At 48.4% G+C, this 23,728-nt stretch overlaps 1 protein-coding gene across 1 annotated transcript in view; it reads right to left on the bottom strand.

Annotated features, from left to right (window-relative positions):
• The window catches only part of Arhgap25 (Rho GTPase activating protein 25), an 81,644-nt gene extending 67,899 nt beyond the window's left edge, over positions 1-13,745 (bottom strand). The window contains exon 1 of the mRNA XM_075983578.1: positions 13,338-13,745. Within this exon, the coding sequence (XP_075839693.1) occupies positions 13,338-13,398 (61 nt within the window). The 5' untranslated portion in view covers positions 13,399-13,745. The remainder of the gene's footprint in view (positions 1-13,337) is intronic.
• Between the last annotated feature and the right edge of the window lie 9,983 nt (positions 13,746-23,728).

The following is a 23,728-nucleotide window of genomic DNA, read 5'->3' as shown; positions in this document are numbered from 1 at the left end:
GAGGGAGACTGGTGAGAGTGGGAGGAGGGAGACTGATGAGAATGGGAGGAGGGAGACTGATGAGAGTGGGAGGAGGAGGAGGGAGAGTGATGAGAGTGGGAGGAGGGAGACTGATGAGAGAGGGAGGAGGGAGAGTGATGAGAGTGGGAGGAGGGAGACTGGTGAGAGTGGGAGGAGGGAGAGTGATGAGAGTGGGAGGAGGGAGACTGATGAGAGTGGGAGGAGGGAGACTGATGAGAGTGGGAGGAGGAGGAGGGAGAGTGATGAGAGTGGGAGGAGGGAGACTGATGAGAGAGGGAGGAGGGAGAGTGATGAGAGTGGGAGGAGGGAGACTGGTGAGAGTGGGAGGAGGGAGACTGATGAGAATGGGAGGAGGGAGACTGATGAGAGTGGGAGGAGGAGGAGGGAGAGTGATGAGAGTGGGAGGAGGGAGACTGATGAGAGAGGGAGGAGGGAGAGTGATGAGAGTGGGAGGAGGGAGACTGGTGAGAGTGGGAGGAGGGAGAGTGATGAGAGTGGGAGGAGGGAGACTGGTGAGAGTGGGAGGAGGGAGACTGGTGAGAGTGGGAGGAGGGAGAGTGATGAGAGTGGGAGGAGGGAGACTGGTGAGAGTGGGAGGAGGGAGAGTGATGAGAGTGGGAGGAGGAGGAGGGAGATTGATGAGAGTGGGAGGAGGGAGACTGGTGAGAGTGGGAGGAGGGAGACTGGTGAGAGTGGGAGGAGGGAGACTGATGAATGGGAGGAGGGAGACTGGTGAGAGTGGGAGGAGGGAGACTGATGAGAGAGGGAGGAGGGAGACTGGTGAGAGTGGGAGGAGGGAGACTGGTGAGAGTGGGAGGAGGGAGACTGGTGAGAGTGGGAGGAGGGAGACTGATGAGTGGGAGGAGGGAGAGTGGTGAGAGTGGGAGGAGGGAGACTGGTGAGAGTGGGAGGAGGGAGACTGATGAGTGGGAGGAGGGAGACTGGTGAGAGTGGGAGGAGGGAGACTGCTGAGAGTGGGAGGAGGGAGACTGGTGAGAGTGGGAGGAGGGAGACTGGAGGTAAAAGTAGGGACAGGTGAAATCTCTTTGTGTTAGGAGAGGGGGGCAATTCTCACTTCGCTGCCGCATTTTTCATTTTGAAATATAAAAGTCTGAGACAGAGTACGAGGAATTGTTAAGACCCTAAGAAGGAAAAAGCATGATAAATACCTAAGAGGAAAACTGGACAATTTTCTCTGGTTCTCAGTTTCAGAGTATTAGCTATCGTGGGGCAGCAAGGGAACCCATGGTGGTTAGGGAGCCGAGAGAGAAAGTAGCTGCCACAGAGCTCTCTCTCGTTCTCCTCCTTTTAAATTCCTTCTGGGTTCCTAGGGCAAACTAGATTCTAGTGCATTCTAGAAACTCCCTCATGGACACACCCACAGATGTGTCTGGCTCATCTCATCCCAGGGGCCCTTATTCCAATCAGGTTGCCAATCACCTTCAGCAGCAAGAGTTTGGGGCAAAGAAAAGTAACCTTGGTTGATAGATTCCATGGTCTGTGTGATGAATGCCCCTTCCAAATTCATATTGAAGCTCAACTCCCAAAGTAGCTATGCCTTAGCAAGCTGTTGAGCAAGGAGAGCGCTGCCCCTGAGGACAGAGTTAAGAACAGCATCGATCTGAGCTGTGCCCTGAGGACGCTGTGTCGGAGGCTTGGTCTGTAGCTGGTGGTGCTATTGAGTAGTTCTGGGTGTTAAGGATGCTGACCGTACAGTAAATCCATCCACTGACTCTGGAAAGCCACGTGGGCTCTGGGGAGCTGGATCTGGGTGGAGGATGCAGGGTGCCCCTCTGGAGGGCACATCTTGTCCATAGTCCCTGCCCCATCCCCCTCCTGCTTCCTGCCCACCATGACGTGACCATTTTTGCTCAGCTATCAGTCTTCCCTAATGTTTGATCTCACTTCACACCAAAGAGATAAGACTAGACAACAGTGGACAGAGATCTTCAGAACAGGGGTTGAAATAAGTTTTGTTTTCCCTTCAAGTACCTTCTTGGACATTTTGACTCTTTGGCAAACAGCTGACTGACCCAGGACCCTTACAAAATGTTTTGGAGGTTTTTTTTTGTTTTTTTTTTTTTTTTTAGATTTTCAAGACAGGGTTTCTCCATAGCTTTTGGTTCCTGTCCTGGAACTAGCTCTTGTAGACCAGGCTGACCTTGAACTCACAGAGATCCGCCTGTCTCTGCCTCCAGAGTGGTGGGATTAAAGGTGTGCGCCACCACCACCTGGCTTACAAAATGTTTTAAGGAAGCAGGTTTACGCTCTTCTGTTCCTCTGCCCTCTGAAGTCACAGTGTGTGACCTCTCTTTACCCACCTCCCATCACGCCAGTGGTAGTGCTATCTATACGCAATAGCTTTTCACCACCAACAACCTTGGCATTGGGATTCCCGGCACCCAGTGCTGTGAGGCACAAATCTCAACTTTAGCATTACTAGTCACAGATATTTTGCAATCCTAGCACAGATAATAAGTCAGGCTCTCAGTGACTCTTTAATCGCCTACTTAGGGTGATGGGCATAAGCCTGAAGTAGAACCAGACTGCCCAGTGGTTATTGAACTATAGGATGTCCAGAGTGGCAGGGGCTGATGTCAGAGAATGGGTAGATGAGGTAACTAAGTATACATCATGTGGGGGGCACTTAGGTGAAGTCAGAGATGGCACAGTGTACAGTGAGTGGCCTGTCCTTGTTACAGGAGACTTTGCCTAATAGCCTATAAAGCAGCAGAGTGACTCCCCTGCAGACACTGATGTAGAATGTCCAGAGTCAGGGGTGGCAATGGGCTGAGCTTCTAATCCGATCCACATGTGTGTGTCTTCAAGGACTCTGTCCTCAAATCTGATCCCAACCCCACCTCTGCACTATGAATGGCTTCCCAAATCAAGATCTTTTTCCTCTCATTAAAGAAATCCTTTAATCTGGACGGCTAGTTTTTCCTTGAGAAGGCGGGTGGTTACGTTTTCTATTCAGTACTGCTAGGCATTTCGGGTCATAGAAGGATGAAGCGTGGGGGAGCTGTATGCTGTTCAGAGAACTGGTTAAATCCTAGGCTTTCTGGGGAAGTATATGGAAGGAAAATCGATGAAGTCTCTCTGTAGCAATGGAACCACAGAACATTGTCTGTGGGCGTCCTCTGCTGGCTGTACATGGGAATGCAGTCTGGGAGTGGAAGGTTTCTCAGGCCCACCCAGGCTTGAATGACAGGCATCAACATAAGGGCCTTACAGAACAAACTTTGTGTTGGCTCTTTAAATGTTGTCATGACAATCACATGATTGTGACTATGGTATATCTGATCTTTCTGGTGGGGTGGGCCTCTTCCCTCAGATAAAAGGCACTGTGGGAGTATTTTAAGCAAAATGAATTCTTTGAGAAATGTCCTATGTTCTGACCAAGTCCACCCCGCCCCTCCCTCCCTCCCCATACGCTCTAACACCTCTTTCACTACCCAGATTACTACTTTCTTTTTTAAACCCACTGAGTCCACTTAGCGCTTCCAGACTGTCTACTGGTGCATGGGGACACAGGCTCTCCTTCCCTCTGCAGCCATCAGCTATCAACAGCTCCTCAGGCAGGGGTGGGACCTCACGAGTCCCTCCCCAGCCCAAGCTGGAACTGTGGCTGACCTGATCTTGTGTGTGCAGTCATACCCACCATAAGGTCACATACGCAGCATCCCTGCCATGACCGGAAACCACTCTTTCATGGCAGCCATCTCTAGAAAGCGTCCGAATCTCTTTATCTCTGAGAGTCCTGAGCTGAGTGTGATGTCCAGCACATAACAGACACCCAATAATAGACATCAACCAGGATAAAGAAAAAAAATGACCAAAATGGAGAACTGATCCCACCTGGGCAATTTGATTAGGCTTCCCAGGGGGAGGGTGGTAGCCATGGCAATGGGGATGGAGGGGCAGAGGTGGACGGATACCCAAACCCAGAATGACAAACTTAGGATACATACGGGTTGGGATTGTGTGTGATTCCGGGAAGAGCCTGACAGCACTGCGGCAGATGTGGCTGCCAGCGTGTGAGCAGAAGGGAAGGCTGCCTAACAGCTAGAGGAACAGCCTCAGATAGGCTGAGCAAAGTCTCTGGAGGACTTTCAGATCCAGGAAAGAAGAAAGATTCCAGCTTAAAAATACTTTCCCCGGTTCCATTTTTACCCCCAATAGTGTGTGTGGCCTTGTAGAAAATTCACCTTGGCGGGCCCCACCCCACCCTGAGTCCAAGGGAAACTGAGATAGCTGACAGAAGGAAGAACTTGGAATGCTCAGAGTGAGCTCAGTGCCAGGGGTGGGGGGAGGAGAGGAAACAGCCCTGAAATGTGGGTTTCAGAGGAGCCCGGGACACTCAGTCGGAGGCAGCCTGGAGGCACCTGGACTCGTCTAGAAACAAGATCTGGCTGGGCACGCTTGGGAGAGGCTGCGGAGTGTGGGGGCTCGTCAAAGCCAGCCAATCCCGCCGACACAATGTACTCAGTTTCTGTAGACTGTGATGGGCTCGAGGTTAAGGAAGACTTTCTTTAGTAAGGTGGGCGGAGCGGAGGTGGGGGAGACATGCTTTCCACACAGGAGACACCCAGAGAGAGGCAAGGACACCCTCTGGAGAGCGTCTGCCTGGAGGAATGAACAGATTGGTGTGAGTGGATAAACAAGCATGAATGAATGAAGTCACTGGCCCGAAAGTATCAAAGATGCTGCTGCTCCGTGAACCTCTAAAGAGAGAAGGAGTGTGCGCGGAGCTGTGCTCTCACTCAAAACTGGAAGGAACGGCCCTCATCGCGAAAGTACTCTTCAAGCCCCTCTGAGACAGATCACAATGTTTAGATCGAAAAGTTGCTGCTGAAAAATATGAACTCTGCCCACAGGACACACGAGCAGGGGAACCGATACATTGCATATTCTTATATGCTGTCGTCAGAGAAAGTTACTGTGAGATCTTCATGTTCTCATGGACAATCATTCTCAAAGAACACCTAAATTCTCCCTGAGACCCAGCAAGGCGAGTATGCTAATGCGTGGGTAGAAGTTGGCGTGACTCAGTTTCCTGGAAGCCAAGATGAAAGGGGAACATAGTAGGTCCCGATGGATGGCTTATCAGGAGACTCAGAAAGCTTTGTCACGTGGGGTGATATCTCAGAGCTGCTGGCCCTTGGCAGTTCTTACTACCAAACCGGAAAACTTGCACCAAGTTTTATAGTAAAACTAAAGCCCGAGAGCATAGCCCAGAGCACACTCAGTGGGCTTTCTTCTGCCAGGAGCCCAAACACAGCTGCTGGTTTGATCCAAGCTTAAAGATGAGGTTGTCTATAAACAAAGGACACAATGTTTGCTGAGCACATCACGTATGCGATGTGCAGGAAAAGACTTCATTCCTTTCTCATAACGCATAGGTGTTAGGAATCTTACTGCAGAATTTAAGCCATGTGCCCTAGGTCTGCCATCAACTGGCAGCATCATCCAAGGCAATGTTGGCCTCCTTCCTGTCTATCAATCATCAACAGACAGTCCAACCCTATGCCAATCTCATGCCCATGCCAACTCTTCCAGGCAGCAGGAGGCGCACCTTCACTAGTAGGTCCACAGAGTGAAGAACCAACTCTGATAAAATCGATCAATTAGTTGGCAGGACTGAGTTATATCACGCGAGCTCAGAAGCATCCACAGATATCATCTCAAAAGAGTCAACTTCTCTGTTGAAATTGTTAGAAAGGACCATTATATATTCTTTCCGGAGATAAACTGACTTCCAGCGGGCTGGGTGATAAAGCCCAGAGCAGAAAGAGGGTGAGCGAGCCAGTGAAGAAGTCAACTGAAGTCTGCAGTGTGATACCCTTGGGAAGTGCAAGAGGAAGGGGTGGGTACCGGGGTTAGATCACAAGCCCTTCCAGTTTGGTTCCTTTCTTGAAGAGGAAGGATATAAAACATGCACGAGACACCACACAGTAAAATTAACATAGGCCTGAAGGGAAGTCTGAGACTCACTGAAGAATATAAACCCTATACTCAGAGCTTCTTAATCTATGGGTTGTAGCCCCGTGGAGGGTCATGTAACTGATGTGGGGGCTGTGGAAAATATGGCAACAGTAAAAAACCTTCTGGATATGCAATGGCCAAAAAGTTAACTCAAACTCAAACGATGAATGCGAGGTGCTTGCGACGGCTTTCACCTACGCTATATCCCAGGATGCACTGTGGTCTTGGTTCTGAACACGGAGCACGCACCCTTTGCGCCGAGCCTGCATCGCACAGAACCAGCACGCACTGCCGGTACATCTGACTCAGACTTGAAATTATCACGGAATTATGGGAGGGATTTTACAAGACGTACAAAAAAATGTGTAGTAGCAAAATGCTTCAATTAAAAACCACTCTCCTACCGTCCTTCCTCAGCATGTAAGCATCGAATTAATATGTTTTGGATTAGATTGTATTGTAATGCTTGGTTTTAAAACTTGTTTGAGCCCGGCGGTGGTGGCGCATGCCTTTAATCCCAGTACTCGGGAGGCAGAGGCAGGCGGATCTCTGTGAGTTCGAGGCCAGCTCTGGTCTACAAGAGCTAGTTCCAGGACAGGAACCAAAAGCTATGGAGAAACCCTGTCTCAAAAATCAAAAGATAAATAAATAAATAAAATAAAATAAAAATAAAACTTGTTTGAGTTCCTTACTTCAGTTTCATTGAAAAGAAAGTATTTCATGAATTTTGGTTTATAATTGGGGCAGAATTTCTAGCAATTTCTGAAATGGCCCTAAACATACTTTTGCCGTCTCGTTTTTATTTTTATAAAGATTTGTTTTTCTTATGTTGTGTATATGAGTGTCTGCCTGCATGTATGCATGTGTGCCACATGCATGGGTGATAGCTGCAGAGGCCAGAAGAGGCACCTGGTCTCCTGGAACTGGAGTTACAGATGGTTGGAAATTGCTCTGTGGGTGCTGGGAAGAAAACCTGGGTGCTCTGCAAGAGCAGACCGTTTGGTTAACCACTTAGCCATCTTCCCAGCCCCAAGCCATTTTATATTATATATTTATGCAAACTAGTATTCTCAGCATTGAGTTATAAAACCGAAGTATTAAAACAGCTCTGAAAACCCTCGAAGATGCTCTGTGTTCTGCAATCAAATATTCAGCCAAGACTGAATTCCCTGTGCAAGAAATGAACGAATAAATCTTCCTCACTAGTTTGTAAACGTGCTCTCATTTTCAATAAGTGCTAAAATTATATGGATACCACAGACGTATTGGAATTTCGTTTAAGAATCAATACCAATAAATACTAATTGTATACCAATTTAAAATACCTATGTACCCGGAATTGTACGAAAATTCCCTGGGCTAAAAAAAGTTCATAATCAGAGGAAGTTTAAGAAATAATGGTCAGTATCTTATAAAGAAGAAGATGGTGGCAGAAGTGACGTCCCCTGTGACCCATGCAGCTATTCTCAGCACAATCTTGCAATTGTTTCCCTGTCTGCCTCTACTTACCCGTGGGGTCCTAAGACATAGGGTAGCTGCCTAGATCTGGCTGCTAATTCTGTGAGAGTCTTTTCTTCAAAGAACAAAGCAGGATGAGGAGAGGGGGACAGGCGAAGTCTCTTTTCTCTTGTGGCTTTCTTATCTCAGTTCTTCCTGGGCTTCTGCAAGACTTCGCTGCTGTCCTCTGTGATGGGACCAAACTAAATGGCCTGACCCTTACTGTGATGTCCATGATTTCTCAGTTTCCCCTGGGGGTCATTCGGGCTCTGTTGCTATGGCCACAGCTGGGGTCTTTTGCGCCCTCCCATGTCATAGCTCATGTTACCTAGGTAACCCCAAATGGTGTTAATTCATGCAAAGTTTTTCTTTTTCAAGCCATCCTGTGCGTAAAAGGACAGTTGTGGGATTCTGATGTGGGATGCCCTTCTGCACGCTGTGAATATGTCTTATTAGCATTGATTAATAAGGAAGCTGTTTTGGCCTAGGGCAAATATAGCTAGGTGGGAAATCCAAGCAGAGATAGAGAGAGAAAGAAGGCAGAATTGAAAGAGATGCAAGCAGCTGCTGGAGAAGCAAGATGTGAGGTAACAAGCCACAAGTCTCGCGGTAAAATATAGAATGATAGAAATGAGTTAAGTTGTAAGAGCTACTTAATAATAAGTCTGAGCTAATAGGCCAAATAGTTTGTAATTAATAAAAGTGTCTGTGTGATTAGTGGGGACTGGGCAGCCAGGAAATGAAAATGCAGCCTCCAGTTACTGTTGTCACCAACTTATCCTTCCCATCAGATCCTCGAATCCTCCGCACTGCTGCTGCGTAGAATCCCCATGGCTTTCTCCCACGGGACTCTGATGACGCTTTGTGAACAGCACTGTGAGAGACAGACATGCTGTGCAGAACACTCCTGTGAGCTACCGAAGGCTGTCATGCCCAGGCCAGAGCCATCTCAACCTAGACCCATTTAAGAGACTTGGATTCTGAGTCACCTACCTTGCCACTCAGCTCCTAATCTAGCAGGAAGTATAGACTGTCAAGTGTCTGCAGGTAACACTCAGTGTGTGAGTAGGTAGAAAACAGGTGTTTCTTCCCTGTACCTCTAAAGTCCATCCTCTCCCAGCAACCACTGCAGGATACCCAGAGGGGACATTCAGCCTTCATTACCCAACTGACTGTAAGGCTCTGTCCCCCACTTAACATTAACAACTTAGAAGTAAGTTGACAATAGCCTAGGGACAAGGGACAATGATGTAACCTCTGCAGAAAGACAGATGTGGCGCCTGGACCGAGTACTCCCCTTGGTGACAGTGAAGGAAGGTGTGTTTCTAGCCAGGACTCTGCTGCCTGTGTGGTAATCTTCAGCACAGGGAGCACACTGGTGTGAGCCACAGAAAATAGACCTCGGTGATCGAGAGGCAGGCTGGTCTGGATCGGCATCTGTTACATTTGACAAGTGGAAAAAGATCTCTAAAACTGAACCCACAAACATGTCTGTCTCGGGTGGCTTTGGACCGTGAGGCGCCAGTATGCCTTACTGGGGAGCAGTAGCATCTCAGTGTCCAGGTGAACTCCAGCAGGCTGACCCGGCAGCTGTAGAATGATGGCGCTCGCTCAAGAAATACTTGTTCCCTGGGACATCTGGGAGATGTGTGGAGGAGCAAGGGCGGGTCCTAGCCCAGGGGAGCCTCTACAGCCAACGTAGAGCTTTGGAGCCCGTTGCTAAAGGATCATTGTGTTGTGTGAAGACCTTGGCCAACTTGTTTGGTCAAGCACTTGGGAAGGGGCATTTTTAATGACACAGTAACACTTGTTCCTCGTACACGGCATTTAATTTAAGCAATTAGTCTAAGTCTCAGGGTAATAACACATTCGTGTGTGAGTGCTTCTCCCTGGTGAAGCCTTTTCCCATAGTTAACCACTGCTCACAAACCTTGCATGTCTTTGATAGTTTACCATGTATCTGGAAGAGGTGGTGGGATTGTTCATTTGGCATAGAACCACACGTGTGCAGATTGCTGAGCTAGGACCTTCACACCTCATACATATGGTTTCCATCCTTTCTTTCCCAAAAGAGCAATAACCCTGAATTTTAAGCCATGCAGTTCTGTTGTCCTTTATAATTTTGCTATAAGCCTATGTACTTTTTAAACTGGATAGGAGCGCATTTCTCTCTCCCCTGGGAACTCCAAAATAAGTCACTGCTGGTCAGTTTCACTTGTACATAACCACAATTATTTGCTCTTGTGCCGTGCTCCATCTCATGAAGATGCTACCGAGCATTAAACCACTCCCTTGCTGACGAACACACAGATTTCTCCTGCACATTAATCTGCTGACATGCACGGGGCTTCTCTAGGATGTCGTCTCAGGGGAGAAAGACGACATGGGGAGAGCTGTGGATCATCAGCTCAGGCGAGCTATGCCAAAGGCTTCTCCGGCAATGGCTCAATTCCTCTCTGCACCGTGTCATGGACAACACTTGGAATTAACTGGTTTTCTTGTTTATTTGATTTAGTAGATGAGAATGAATTGCCACGGTGCTTCTTACTTGCACCCTCTGAAGAGTGAGATTATATATTTTCATAAGGTCAAGTATTACTATTTGCGTTGTCTACCTACTGTTCAGTGATTCAGAGATGTCTTTATCCGTTCACTTCTGTGTATCTATGTATCCATCTGTGCTTCGTGTTTGCAATCCCAGCCCTGGAGAAGCAGAGACAGGCACATCTGTGGGGCTCGCTAACTGTCCGCCGAGCCTGCGTGAACTTCAGGCCGGTGAGAGGAATGATGGCTGAGATTGATCTCTCACCTCTGTGTGCACATACACACACAGCGAGGCAGAAGGGAGGGAGTACAAACGTGTACACATTAGAAAACCAGATGTGAACATGACAGTGGCAGGCTGTCATAGTCCAAATGGCTAGACTAAAGCGGTGGACAATGCCACATCTCAAGAAGAAAGATGTGCTCCTGGTCCCACCTCAAGTCCTGCTCACTGCCTTTACCCTCTCGTTCTAACTCCGGTTCCTCTTTAGGATTGATGGGTCAGGGTAAGGTGGCCTCGTTCATGTTCTCTCATCTCTGCCCCAGGAGCACCCAGGCCATGGTGGGGGTCTCCTGGCAGTTCTGTTACTTACTCTAAGGGTACCCTCCATTTTCTGAGAAAAAAATCATAGCTGCTGAGTCCTCCCCAGTCTCAGAGATGTTGGTGTTCCCTCTGCCCTAGTTCAGCACTCAAGATTTGAGGAACCGAAAGGAAAAGCAGCTCCCTGCTGGGCTCCACGGTGGTTGGGTCTTATATTTTCCCATCAAGAGCCATTCCTGGAACTCTTAAGCTTTCTCTCATCCCCTTCAAGTCACATCTTAACAAAAGCCTTCTAAAACTGAACTATATGATGTATGGGCTCCAATGCCCATGACCTTATAACCGTAACCCTTTGGTACAGTGGTCCAGGGAAAATATTACAACCTCCTCTCCCCAGGAGACACTTGGCAATGTCTGGAGACATTTTTGGTTGCTGTGGTGCGTGGTGGTAGAGGCCAGGGATGCTGCTCACTGTCTTACAGTGTGCAGAAAAGCCCTGGTAATAAGAATTACCCAGGCACAAATATCAACAGTGGCCAGGCAGAGAAGCCCCGATCCCCCTCCACCATACTACCCAGGACAGAAAACCACAGCCCCTGACTTCCCTGTGAGACTCCTAATTACACAGCCTTTCCTATGGAGGTGGCTTCTCGGACATATAGACAAATGGATCCCTACCGCTGTATCTGGTCATGGGAGATAGGACTGAAGATCTCACAACTGAATCAAGCTCTTCTCAGAGGGGGCTACTTATGAAATGGATGCCAGTTCGTATAACACTCTGCCACATGGTGACACACATGTAGATGACATGGGTAACGACAAAGACTCTTCTCAACATTAGTTACTCATTATTATAAGTTATTGAGTAACACTGAATAATATGGCCTTCTGATAATCAGATTTCACTCAGTCAACAAATCCTGCCCAGCTGGTGCAGGTACTAGGTTCAGTGCTGCGTGCACAGTGTCCCTAACCTGTGCCCCGTGCTGCCTGCACAGTGATCCTAACCTGTGCCCCGTGCTGCCTGCACAGTGACCCTAACCTGTGCCCCGTGCTGCCTGCACAGTGATCCTAACCTGTGCCCCTGTACTGCGTGCACAGTGATCCTAACCTGTGCCCCCGTACTGCGTGCACAGTGACCCTAACCTGTGCCCCGTGCTGCCTGCACAGTGACCCTAACCTGTGCCCCTGTACTGCGTGCACAGTGATCCTAACCTGTGCCCCGTGCTGCCTGCACAGTGACCCTAACCTGTGCCCCCGTACTGCGTGTACAGTCACTCGAACCTGTGCACTTAGCCCTGGAAGCTGAAGCTCACCAGGTGTATGCTCACAAGAGTGCAGGATCCCAGGGTCCCCACCTGAGCCCACCAGTGGTAGAAATCTAAAATCCCTCTCCACCTAACCCCAGGCTTGAGAATCTTATGTGCTGATTTTCTGTATCTCTGAAAATAATCTAGTGTTTATTCTCTCATTTCCCATTTGCAGCTGAAACATGGATGGGGGGAGCAGGCGCCTTTACACGGGAGGGCAAGACATTTCCACGGGGACCCAGTCATGGACTTTACCTTCAAACTGGATGTGAGTAGCTTAGGGTGAACATCAGACACGGATGTCTGTGTGGACAGGGCAGAGACCGCTTGCCTGCTCCTCATCTCTGGACTGAGCCCAGCACAGTCCCAGCTTTGTTTGGTAATGCGGTCTTCCGCTCACCAAGATGAATGACTCCTCGGCTTACTTTCAGTTTAATCTCAAAGCCCTTTTTCTGACCTGCTTCCCATTTGTGAGCTTCCAGTGGACCATTTAACACACCGACTACCACGAACCATCAGCCTAAACTTTCCTCCAAGCAAAATCCTTCCAAGCTGCCGCAAGCACCTTAACACCAATGTCTAAAATAGAGTTCTCTCACTATGTAGATGGTGTGTGTGTAACCTAGTCGACCACGTTCAGCCCAATTGTTTCATCTGACTGTGACCAATTTAAAAATAAAATCTAATAGGAAAAGAAACGAGATATGCAAGCCATGTCGATGATCCCAGCACTGAAGCAAAGCAGATAGGTCTCTATGAATAGGGGTTTCTATAGCAAGTTTTAGACCAGCTAGAACTACATAACAAGACCCTGTCTTAAAACACAAACAAACAAAAAGACACCTATATAATAACCAACAATAGATTTGAGCCAATGTGTCATTGTCGTCGTTAGAGGCAAATGGGATGAGCTGAGAGCCAGAACATCTCAGAATGTTCCACGTCTGTCTTTTTCACCTCTCCTGAGCTCGCTCACATTCTCTTCCTCTACAACGCTGTTCTCGTTCTTCAAAAGTCTCCATGCTCTTGCCTCCTTCTCCCTGTCTCCTCCTTCCCGCAGGCAGCCCCTCGCTGACCCCTGGCTCACAAATGTGACACTCACCTAAACTCACTCACAGATGAATCACTAAACACTGCAATCTCCGTGCTCTTACTGAAGCCATTCAGTTGATAGACGACTTCCTGAGTCAGAGACACCAATGAAATCTCAACTTTGTAGACAAGGCACAGCCTAAGACCACCAAAGTTCCCTTGATCCGTGGACCCCACCTCTGGGCAGGAGAGCATGCTGAAACTTCAGACAACACATCTACCTGAATGCAAATTTCCACCCAGCTCAGTGTTGTTGCTCATACTGACTTGAGCTCCCTCAGCCCGGCATGCAAATAGTGGGTGCTCAAGCATAAGACCCCCGCAGGAAAAGACCTGGACCTTACCTATTTTCGCAGCCTCTGCTTTCAAGTTGAAATCCCAGTTCCTTGGCAACTTCAGGGACATCTTGCTTCCGATTTGGGTGAGTGGCTGGTCAAGTGGCCAGTGTGTCACAGTCCGTGCCCTTCTGGCTTTTCTGATCTTCCCTTCGGTTCGTCTGCCTGCTCTGCCTAGTGATTGCTTCGCAGGCACTCTTACGTGCCAGGCTGATCAGCCCACGTGTCTCTTCCTTTCTCTCAGAAGGAAGGTCCATCCATCTGTCACTTGGGGATGGCACCCAAGCTCCTCTAATCCCACTCACAGTCCCCCAGGGCTGGCACCTTGCTTTGCGTTGAGTTTTACCAGAAATATCCCAGTTGACGCTTTGCCCTGTGGGAAGCAGGGCGCTGCGCGGAAGAATCTCAGGCCTTACTGAAGCAAAGTTGTGATAAACAACAGCCTCTGCTTTTTTTTTTTAACTGTCTGCTTCCTTGCAATTTTGAGGAAGTGGGTGGCTTCAGCGTTGTGGCGTTATGAGCACACTTTCCTCAGAAGACATTTAGAAATTCTTGTAAAGCTAGAGCGTGTTTGTGACATAAGGCTGTGTGGATTTAATTTAAAAAGAGAGAGAATCCCAAGGCTCTCAGCACGTGCCTCAAACTCCTGTGCTCTTGCCTCAAACTTTCAGTGCCTAAGAGTACTCAGGCAGCCAGGCAGAAAGCTTTAAAATTCTTTAAAATCCCTGCTGTGTGAGGCCTGCATAGCTCTCACCTGCTTGGGATAAAGGTTCCTGGTGCCCCCTCCTGAAGCACGGGGGTGGGGGGTGGGGGGGAGACTAGGATGCACTCCGCTGATTAAGTTGATTCCAGCTGGGCAGAACCATGCAGAGGATTAATGCTTCTTCCACCTTGTGTACATGGTGTGGTATTTACAACCAGACCCACTGTTAATGACCCAGGTTCCCTTCCCCTTTGGAAGAATCTTCCTGGGCCTCCATGTCTTCTTCACAAAAACGGGCTCCTTACCGACCGTGGGTGTACCGAGTTGTTGCAGAGGCCCCTAGTACAGATTTTTGGCACACGGTAGTTACCCCACAATCTCTAATTTAGCCTTCACTCTACCTAGTTCAGCTTGTGGTAGGCTTTTATATCTTTAATGGAGCCAGCTTGACCTAGCAGTTAAAACGTCTAGAAACAGATAGCTGGTGTTCACATCCCAGCTTTACATTTTTTTGCTGTGCAGCTTTGGGTCTGTTCTGACTATTTCCTGTTTCGAGGCCCTCATCTGTAAATGCAGTGATCAACAGAGGGACTTCACGGACTTCAGTAAAGGTCCCTGCAGACCCCAGGCCTCACTGCATAATCACCGCATACAGGCCACACATCCAGGCCGGCTAGCTCCCTTCCCACTGGCCAGCGCTGAGTGCATTTTCCTCCCCTCTCATGCTGTCTACTGATGACCCAGCTTCCTGCTCCCTGCTGCACAAGCCCTCCCCTCTCCCCTAGCTCAGCTACATCACCTCTTTCTTCTTTCTCTTGGGTCTTTCCCATCAACATTAACGTTTCTCACATCTTCAAAAAAAAAAAAAAAACCTCTCTTGATGTTACTTCCTCCTTTGGCTGTAGCCTGATTTTTGAGAATTTTTTAAATAAGGACTGTTGAACTTCCTGTTATCTCCCTTCTTTTTCTTTCCTGGATTCCTCATCTGAAGCCCTTGTCCCCAGGACTACATAGGATGGCTTCTCAAGAACACCAGTGGTTTTTCTGTCGCTAAACCAGCAGATCAGGTCTCTAGGCTCACCTCACTGGCCTGCCTGCAGGGTCAGACATAAGTGGGCACTGCCCCGTCACATGACTCTGAACCTTCTATCTGTCCTTCAGGGTCCACGGCTGGCCTGGTTTTCCGCCCCCTTTCTTTCTGCTCTCTTTCTGGTTCCTCTTTAATTCCTTCTCGTTTCTCCAACCTGTAAACCATGATTCCACCAGGAGATTCTTTTTCCACCCTTATCACCTTGACAAGCTTGGCTGCCCTAAGACTTTAGTTACGCCATGTATATAACAACCCCTATGTGTGTTTCCAGAATCGACCACTTTTGAATTCCAAATTATGTACATATACACTTAGATCTCCTAGAGGCAGCCCAGACTAATCCAAAGTCAATACCCGAGGACCAAACACGATGACCCAGAGTGTGTCCTTCTCACTGGGGACTAAAGGAGTAAAAAGCCAACAATGTATTTCAGGCCCCCATGCTCATCTCTGCTTACATTCCACTACCCCACGTGGGTCACGTGAACGAGCCCAGAGTCACTGAGACAGGAAGTACTCATGGCCCCAAGAGAAAGGAACTGCCCTGCTTCCCTGGCTGCCACCCAGTACCACAGGAGTGCTGGGTTCCTTCACTTTGGCTCTGGCTCTGGAACCTCAGGTCTACACTACCTGCTGCCTGACCCAACACACTGTTCCTTATCCAGCCCCCTTGAGCACCATTCAGGCAGCAGCTCCATAGGCAGCCTCACAGGCAAAGTTTCAGTCCTGGGACCTTTGACTTAGGAATTCTGAAGGAGGCATTTAGAGACACATGGGAAACTTCCTGGACTCTCTAGGGTGAGTTCCTGAAAGTCTTGGAAAAACACATGACCCATGGGGAAGTCACTGTGCACACTCGGAAAGTCAATCAGCAAAAGCAGCCACCTTGGAAAAGCTGCTCTTGGCAGCCCTGAGGCCGAAGCTGGTGTCAGCCCCTGAGTGGGGGTAGAAACCTGGTGTTGCTTCGGCTGCTCCTGCTCTGACCTTTAGAAGATGAAGAACCAGATGTCTCGGCAAAGTTTGAGTTAGCATCAGCAATAGCAAAAGCAAACATCCGTGTATTTGTTTATCAACCCTAAGGATTTGTTAAGGACTTAGACTTTTTGCTGAAGGAAAATCCACGAACAAGCAACTTGATTTCTGTCTCTCTCCTTCATCTCTCTTCTCCCACCTCCCAGATGCAACTAATGGGAAGGAGAGGGCCAATTAAGTGGACAGGTAAATATAGCGCAAGAAGGGATATGATGGGGAAGTACAGGGGGCTGTGAAAGTTCACGTGGGAGGGGCGTAAGTGGGACTCACAGAAAGGGGGAGGCTTCCTGGAGCAGCCTCTCTCACACTCTGGTTTGACATAGGTCTCAGGGAGATGAGGAGGTTTCGAAAAGGACCATCTGTGGCATCTGAGCACTTAGGCTGAGCTAGGCAGGCTGCCCTGAGTTTAAGATCCCTTCACAAACAAACAAACAAAAAGGAGGGAGAGAGCGAAGGGAGAGGGAGAGAGAAAGGGAATGGAGGGAAGAAGTGTGTGGGGAGAGCGAGAGGGAGAAGGTGGTTATAAAGAGCGCTCTAGAAGAGCAAATGCAGTGTACAGAAAGAACCCCTCCTCTTGCTCTAGGAGTGCAGAGAAGTGGGAAAGAGACAGGGCTAGAGGAAAGACAGGCCTGGCCTCCATGAAGGTTTAGGTGAAGCTTTGACTTCTTCCAGGTAAATAGAGATGGCCAAAAAGTCTTCTTCAGCTTGGCAGAGTAAAAAGGCTGAACCCAACATCCAAATGGAAAGAAGAGTGAGGGAGAGAGGTCACACAAGGAAAAGAGAATGCACGGGAGACCTGAGAACCATGAAGGGTCCTACACGAGAGGCAGAGACACCCTGCCCCTGACTCTGGTGACTGGGGCTGGGTGGCTGCAGTTCCTGCCACAGAGGGGGTGTGCACACGAAGAATGAGACCTGATGTGGGTGGGGGTTAGGACTGTGGACCCAGTGCAGTTCCGGGCACAGAAGTGGGGCTCTTGTAGGGTATGGTGGAGACAGGAGTAACCAAGTCTGCCTAGGACCAGGGTAGCTTCCCTGGAAATGAGACCACAGACGTGTTCAGGAAGCAAGGGGGCAGGGAGAAAGACAGGCTACACAAGAAACAGCATTCAAATGTGTCCCCCGCCATGCACAATGAGGGAAGCATCAAGGGTGGTGAAAGGAGTCAGGTAGTCACCTCAGGCACTGGCTGGCCTGGAACTCATTGTCTCACTGTGTAGACCAGGCTGGCCTCCAACTCACAGAGATCCACCTTCTGCCTCCCAGGTGACAGGATTAGAGAAGTATATGTCACCGTGACGAACAATGTGACAACACTTTCGAACACACCTTGCCTTTCACTGTGATCTTTGAATCTGTGAATATAGCATGCCATGAGTTGCAGACATTTTAAAGAAGTATAAACAAGACCGGCTGTTTCCATTTCATGTGCACAACGACACCTCTTGATATAATACAGTACCCCACCGAGTTCAGACAGTGCTAATCCGTTCATACGGTGTGTTTTGGTTCTCTATAGACATGATTACAATAAGGTCTAATTTATGAACGGGGCATGGTGAGAGTGAGCAGCTACCCCTAGCTATAAGATAGGACAATTATAGTTAAAACATCACCAATCCTATGTTCAGGAACACTATTAATATTTGACAACTGCTTGAACACAGCAGGGACTGCCCCAGCTGATGGAGACAGCTGTGAGTCACTGACAGAGCCAAACCCTCCGAGTCCTGGGAGGCAGGGCTGAGGGTCCCTGTAGACATGCTGCAATACTGTTTTCTTCAAGATACACGTGAGGCGGGGGGAAAACTCTGTGCCCACATCGCATTCCAAAGGGAACCAACGTAGCCTGGTGTCGAAAGTAGTAGGGTCAAATACATGCCAACGCATTGCCCCAACTTGAGTGTGTTTCACTCCTAGCTCCTGCAGAGACTAAAGGTAGCCCCTGTGTTGTGGGGACATCCGACAGCGGGGGACACAATGATAGAGACAATGCTACGTGTTGGGGGTTCACCACTGTGTCTGGCCACCTTGAATTATGGACTGTATAACATTAGTCTTCTGAACTGTGCTGGAGACACTAAAAACAACGGCTTTACCATTTGGATTTTAACAGACTAGCTTTAAGAGAGCTGGGATTCTAAGGTCAGAAGTTCTAGGGTTTTATCCCCTTTTCCTTGGCTATATGGAAAAAACAAACAAACGAAAAAAAAAACGGGAAACAAGAACAAAAGCCCACCGTGTTGCAGAGGAAGACTTCTGCCCTCTGAACAGCGTGTGACCATCAGGACTAGCCTCCTCAGCTCTACCCCAGAGCCTTGTTCCCCTGACTGTGTTCTGTCTCGTCACTGATGTCCACTATCTCCCCAGCTTTGAATCGAATGCTGGGTCAGTTTTGGGGCCAATTAAACTCTAGTTTATCTAACTGATCCGTAGCCAAGAAAAATTACACATAGAGGTGTGAAGGAGCAACACTAGCATTTCTGCCTCCGACATGACATTCTTCTAGTTACCCTGTGGACCCCAGGGTTAGGGAGCAACATGCCTATTTCAGTGAGTAATTTATCACCAGATTAAAAGCAGATCTTGATGTTTTAAAAATGATAAAAATGCCCCTGCCACACAGTCCTCCTGAACCAATTGTTATGGGTTGCATTATATTGGGTAAAGCCACACAAAACTGCCAATATTCAACAGCTTTTGACCTGCAAATTTTTTCCCTCAAAATTTGCAGTGGTTCAATGGGATTGGGCTGTCTGGGATTCATTCATACAACAAAGACGAAGTGACTCTTTCCCCTGGGGTGCCTCAGGATGTGCCAGCCAGATGCTGAGGATGCAGCTAACAGCAAGAGGGGCAGAGCCTCCGGCTTCTGGGAAACTTGTAATGAGAGGAGACAGGCAATATATCAGATAAGTGAGCATGATGTATTAGCCAGTGGGGAGTGTTGCAGGGAAAAAGACGCGCTGTATGAGGAAGGAGACTTGTCAGGTCAGTGGAACAGGAAGCGAGATGGCCTTTCTAATCAGTGAGAATAGTGAGGTCTTCATTGGCGCCATAGCCTCTGAGCAAAGACCCGAACACAGTGAGAACAGACAAACCTTCCGGCAAAGCCAAGAGCAAGCAAAGGAGCGGACATTCGGAAGAGGTGGGCACGAACTAGTATATTCCAGGGGCAATAGGGAAGAGAGCCATGTGTCTGGAACAGAGAAATGGGGAGACCTGTTATCAGCCATCTTCCACCCTGGTGGTTCAACCATCTCCTTGTGTGAGCTCGGTTGGGCCATGTCTTAGGGTTCCTATTGCTATGAAGAGACACTATGACCATAGCAACTCTTATAAAGGCAAATATTTAATTGGGACTGGTTTAAAGTTCAGAGGTGTAGTCCATCATCATACCAGTGGGAAGCAAGGCAGCACACAGGTAGACACTGTAGTGATATGAGCGGCGGGGCTGCGTCCCGCCACTTGGCTGGCTCTACACCCAAAATAATTACACGGAAACTGTATTCTTTTAAACACTGCTTGGCCCATTAGTTCCAGCCTCTTATTAGCTAACTCTCACATCTTGATTAATCCATTTTTAATAATCTGTGTAGCCCCACGAGGTGTGGCTTACCAGGAAAGCTCTTAACCTGCGTCTGTGTGTGGGAGAATCATGGCGACTGACTGACTTGGCTTCTTTCTCCCAGCATTCTGTTCTGTTTACTCCGCATACCTAATTTTCTGTCCTATTAAAGGGCCAAGACAGTCTCTTTATTTAACCAATGAAATTAACACAAAACAGAAGACTCCCCCCCCCCATCAAAACATGATGCTGGAGAGGTAGCTAAGAGTTCTACATCTGGATCAGCAGACAACAGGAAGAGAGAGTGATATTTGGCCTGGCTTGAGCATCTGAAACCTCAAAGCCAAGCCCAGTAACACACTTTCTCCAACAAGGTAACACCTACTCCAACAAAGCTACACCTCCAAATAATGTCATGTCCTGTGGGCCTATGCGGCCCGTTTTCATTCAACCTTGGCAGGCAACATCCATTCCACAATGGCACACACTAGACCAACAGATAGTACCAGTTTTTAAACAGGCTGGGACCAGAGAGTAGAGAGCCAGCACGGAGCTGTGGACTCCAGCCTCTCCTATGAGAAGTCGATCCTGTGTTCCACAGATGGGCAAGGGATTAGGAAGGTATTTGGAACAGAAAAGCCTAAGGAAGCTTTGGATGCATCAGCTATCACAGCACACCCAACCACAGACTACAGAGACCTGCAGAACCCCTGCTGAGACCAACGCAATATAATGACTGGAAGTCCCAGGAGAAAGCCGATTGACAGATGTACTGCTTGTTTAGCCAAGTGGTTGGTGATCGATTCCGCAGGGGATCTTCTATTTACTCTTCATTCCTTCTGGGACATCAACAGTGCATACAACCAGCATTGAAATTGCCCCTCTCAAGAAGCAAAACACAACTACCACAGCCTTTCACTAGAGAAGAGAGAGAAGAGGTCCCTCTGGGGAAGCCCATGCTTGAACAGTAAGGAGTCTCTTCTGCTTGCCTAGGCCCTGCACTGAGTTACGCTTGCCCTTGTGTATGCTTGCAAAGAGATTTGCGGAGTTGTGCTTGAGCACCTCTGAGCCCATGGGTGATCTGGAAAGGTCGGGAGTTGAGAAACATGAGCTAAGATGAGAAATGAGAGACCCGGAGTCTGAGAGCAGACTTCTAGGGCTCCGGTCCTTTTTCTGAGCTCAGCTTATGTGCTGCATGACAGAGGGATGTGGACTAACGTTTCAAAGTTTTATTATTTCCTTGTGCGACTGTGAATTGTTTGCCTCTTAACACTGTGATTCTCAACCTGTGTGTTACAACCCTCTCGGGGATCAAACAACCTTTTCACAGGGATCACCTAAGACCACCCCAAAACACAGATATTTACATTACAGTTTGTACCAGTAGCGAAATTGCAGTTAGGAAGGAGCAATGAAAACAATTTTATGGTTGGGGGGGGTCACCAGGACACAAGGAACTATATTAAATGATCGTGGTATTAGGGAGGTTGATGATCACTGGCTTAGAGCTCCTTAGGCCAAGTGAGCGATTCCGCCAAAAGTACTAATGGAGTACGTGGCGTATTAGCAGGCTCTAAATGTAGACAAGAAAACAATGCTCACTGGTAAAATTATAAATCACAAAGGTCCCTTCGAGCTCCATTGTATGTGACTTCCTCTCTAGCAAACTACAGTACGCCATCTCCACCCCAACTGGAGGAATACAGTCTGCCCTTCCTTTTTCCCACCAAAACCACCCTGAACCAGACGCAGAAGGCCATGTTTAAGAAAGAGGAAGGGCGCTGGCTATTCACAAAGTACTCTGTGCTAAGGTGCTCAGGAGGTGGCTACTTCTAGACCACAAACCACAAGTGTGGTTTATGGCTGCCCTCCTTGCCTGCCCAGTAGCCTAGCACATAGCAGACAATCACACACCCAACTTGATTTAGTTGGGCATATTGGGTGAGAGGACATGGGATGTCAGGAGGGCCACAGTCAAACCCTGTCAGAGAAGGGAACGAGACCTGAGCTCCACAGTGAGGAAACCCAGTGCAGTGTTTGGAGAGCTGCAATTCTGTTGCAAGTCACCACGTGGGTTCTGGGAACAGCACCCTAGCCTTCTGCAAGACAGCAGGTGCCCTCCCACCCCCAAGCCTATGTTGCTAGGACAAATCTGGACTGCTCCGCACCAACTTTACTGTCCTGCGGTCATGAGACTAACAGCTGGGCTCGGCCAGAACAGGAAGTGACAGCAGCTGATTCCAGAGCTGATATAAACTCTGAGGTTAGAGTTAAGTAACCACACACAGGACAGACCTGCTGGGGGAAGAGGGCCAGCAGGAGCAGGGAATTTCACACGCTGGGAGGGACAATGCCTTGGTGTCAGAGATACTCAACTGCCTTCCCCTCTTCCAGACACTGGTCCTCCTGCGGGGGACAGAGGAGCAATACGTTTATAGGGCAGGTCAGAAATTTGTATTTTGTTGGAAAATTTTAGGGACCCCAAAAATAATCGGGATGATCTCTGAAATATACAATATGCAATAAAATAAGAAAGGAAAGAAATTAATTTGTGATTGTTAGTTCTGATGGTAAAAAGAGCAAATGTTTTGGTGATTTTGATAAAAGAATCCCACTAAAGTTTATCCATTATGCAACAGGCTTTGTTTATGAAATCTGAAGTAGCCATAAAATTGAAAGATGTGTTCGTCTTCATTTGAAACAACTTATTCCCCTGTGGACCCTGAGTTGCATTCGATAAAATTGTTCCCAAGAAATTCCAGAGTGGGTCTGGAGAGCTGTGCTCGGTGAGTGGTCTGGAGAGCTGTGCTCCGGGAGTAGGTCGCAATGAGGTTGCTAATCCGTTGGATCTGAAGAGGCTGCAAGGATAAGTCATTCAAGAAAGTGCTTGCCACACAGGCATGAGCACCTGAGTTCAAACCCCAGAACCATGTTCAGGAGAAGCAGTGTTCACTTACAGACGCAGTGCTGGGGAGGCAGAGATAGGTAGATCTTCAGGGTTCTGTGGCCAGCCTAGCCTGCCTGAAGAGCTGTGGGCTAGTGAAAGACACAGTCTCAAAAATCGAAACAGAAAGCTTCTACGGAACAACTTCATGGTTGTCCTCTCAGTTTTTATGCAGTCCAGGTTCCCAGTCCAGGAAAGAGTGTCATCAACAAAGGTGTGGTTTCTCATCTTAACTAACCTAATCAAGACAATCTTCCACACGGGTTTTTAGGAGTTTGCCAGGAGCCAGGACTCAACACACCCACCCACCCACACACACACACACACACACACACACACACACTCCACACACACCCATTGAGATGAGGATGAGGATGACGAAGATTTCACAGTGTGGTGGGGGCCTGGCAGAAATGAGTAAGCCTAGGACCCTGTGATGGCAAACCTCCGGATTGTCATCTGGGCCTTGACTGTAACTGTAAGGGTCCTCATAAGGGAAACAGGATATCTGACTGTGAAAGTTGCGGGCGTGAGACACAACAGAGGTTCAGGAGATGCCAAAGAGGAGCAACAGGGCAAGGAGTGTGGCGGACTCCAGCAGCTGACAACGCCAAGGGAGCACATCTCTGCTCGTGCTTTCCAGAGGGAATCAGCCCCAGAGATGCTCCACTTTAGCCCAGTGAGAACAATTCTGATCATCTAGCTTCCACACCTACCAGAGAATAAAGCTATGGTCTGAAACACCCAGTTTCTGTGGTTTTTGTTATAGTGGCAGGAAGAAACTCATACAACATTATAAAACTGACTTGCTTCAAGGGTCCTACAGCAATTTCCAACACAGCTCTTTTCCATTGTCTTTAGAACAATGGTATCCTCTATTTATGATGTATTTTCTTTGGGCTAAATTCAAAAGCTGGTCTATCGAGGAGGAAGACAGAGAGGGTGAGAATTGATGTTCTAAGGAGAGCTATGGTGGCGTGGATGAGAGACATCCTCCAAAGGCTTGCTCGGTCCCCAGTTCTTGGCAATGTTTGCTACAGATACGGAATTTTTAGGACATGAT

The sequence above is a fragment of the Microtus pennsylvanicus genome, chromosome 8 (assembly GCF_037038515.1).
Source record: "Microtus pennsylvanicus isolate mMicPen1 chromosome 8, mMicPen1.hap1, whole genome shotgun sequence".
In the NCBI taxonomy this organism is placed as follows: Eukaryota; Metazoa; Chordata; class Mammalia; order Rodentia; family Cricetidae; genus Microtus; species Microtus pennsylvanicus.
This window is presented reverse-complemented; position numbering and strand designations above follow the sequence as displayed.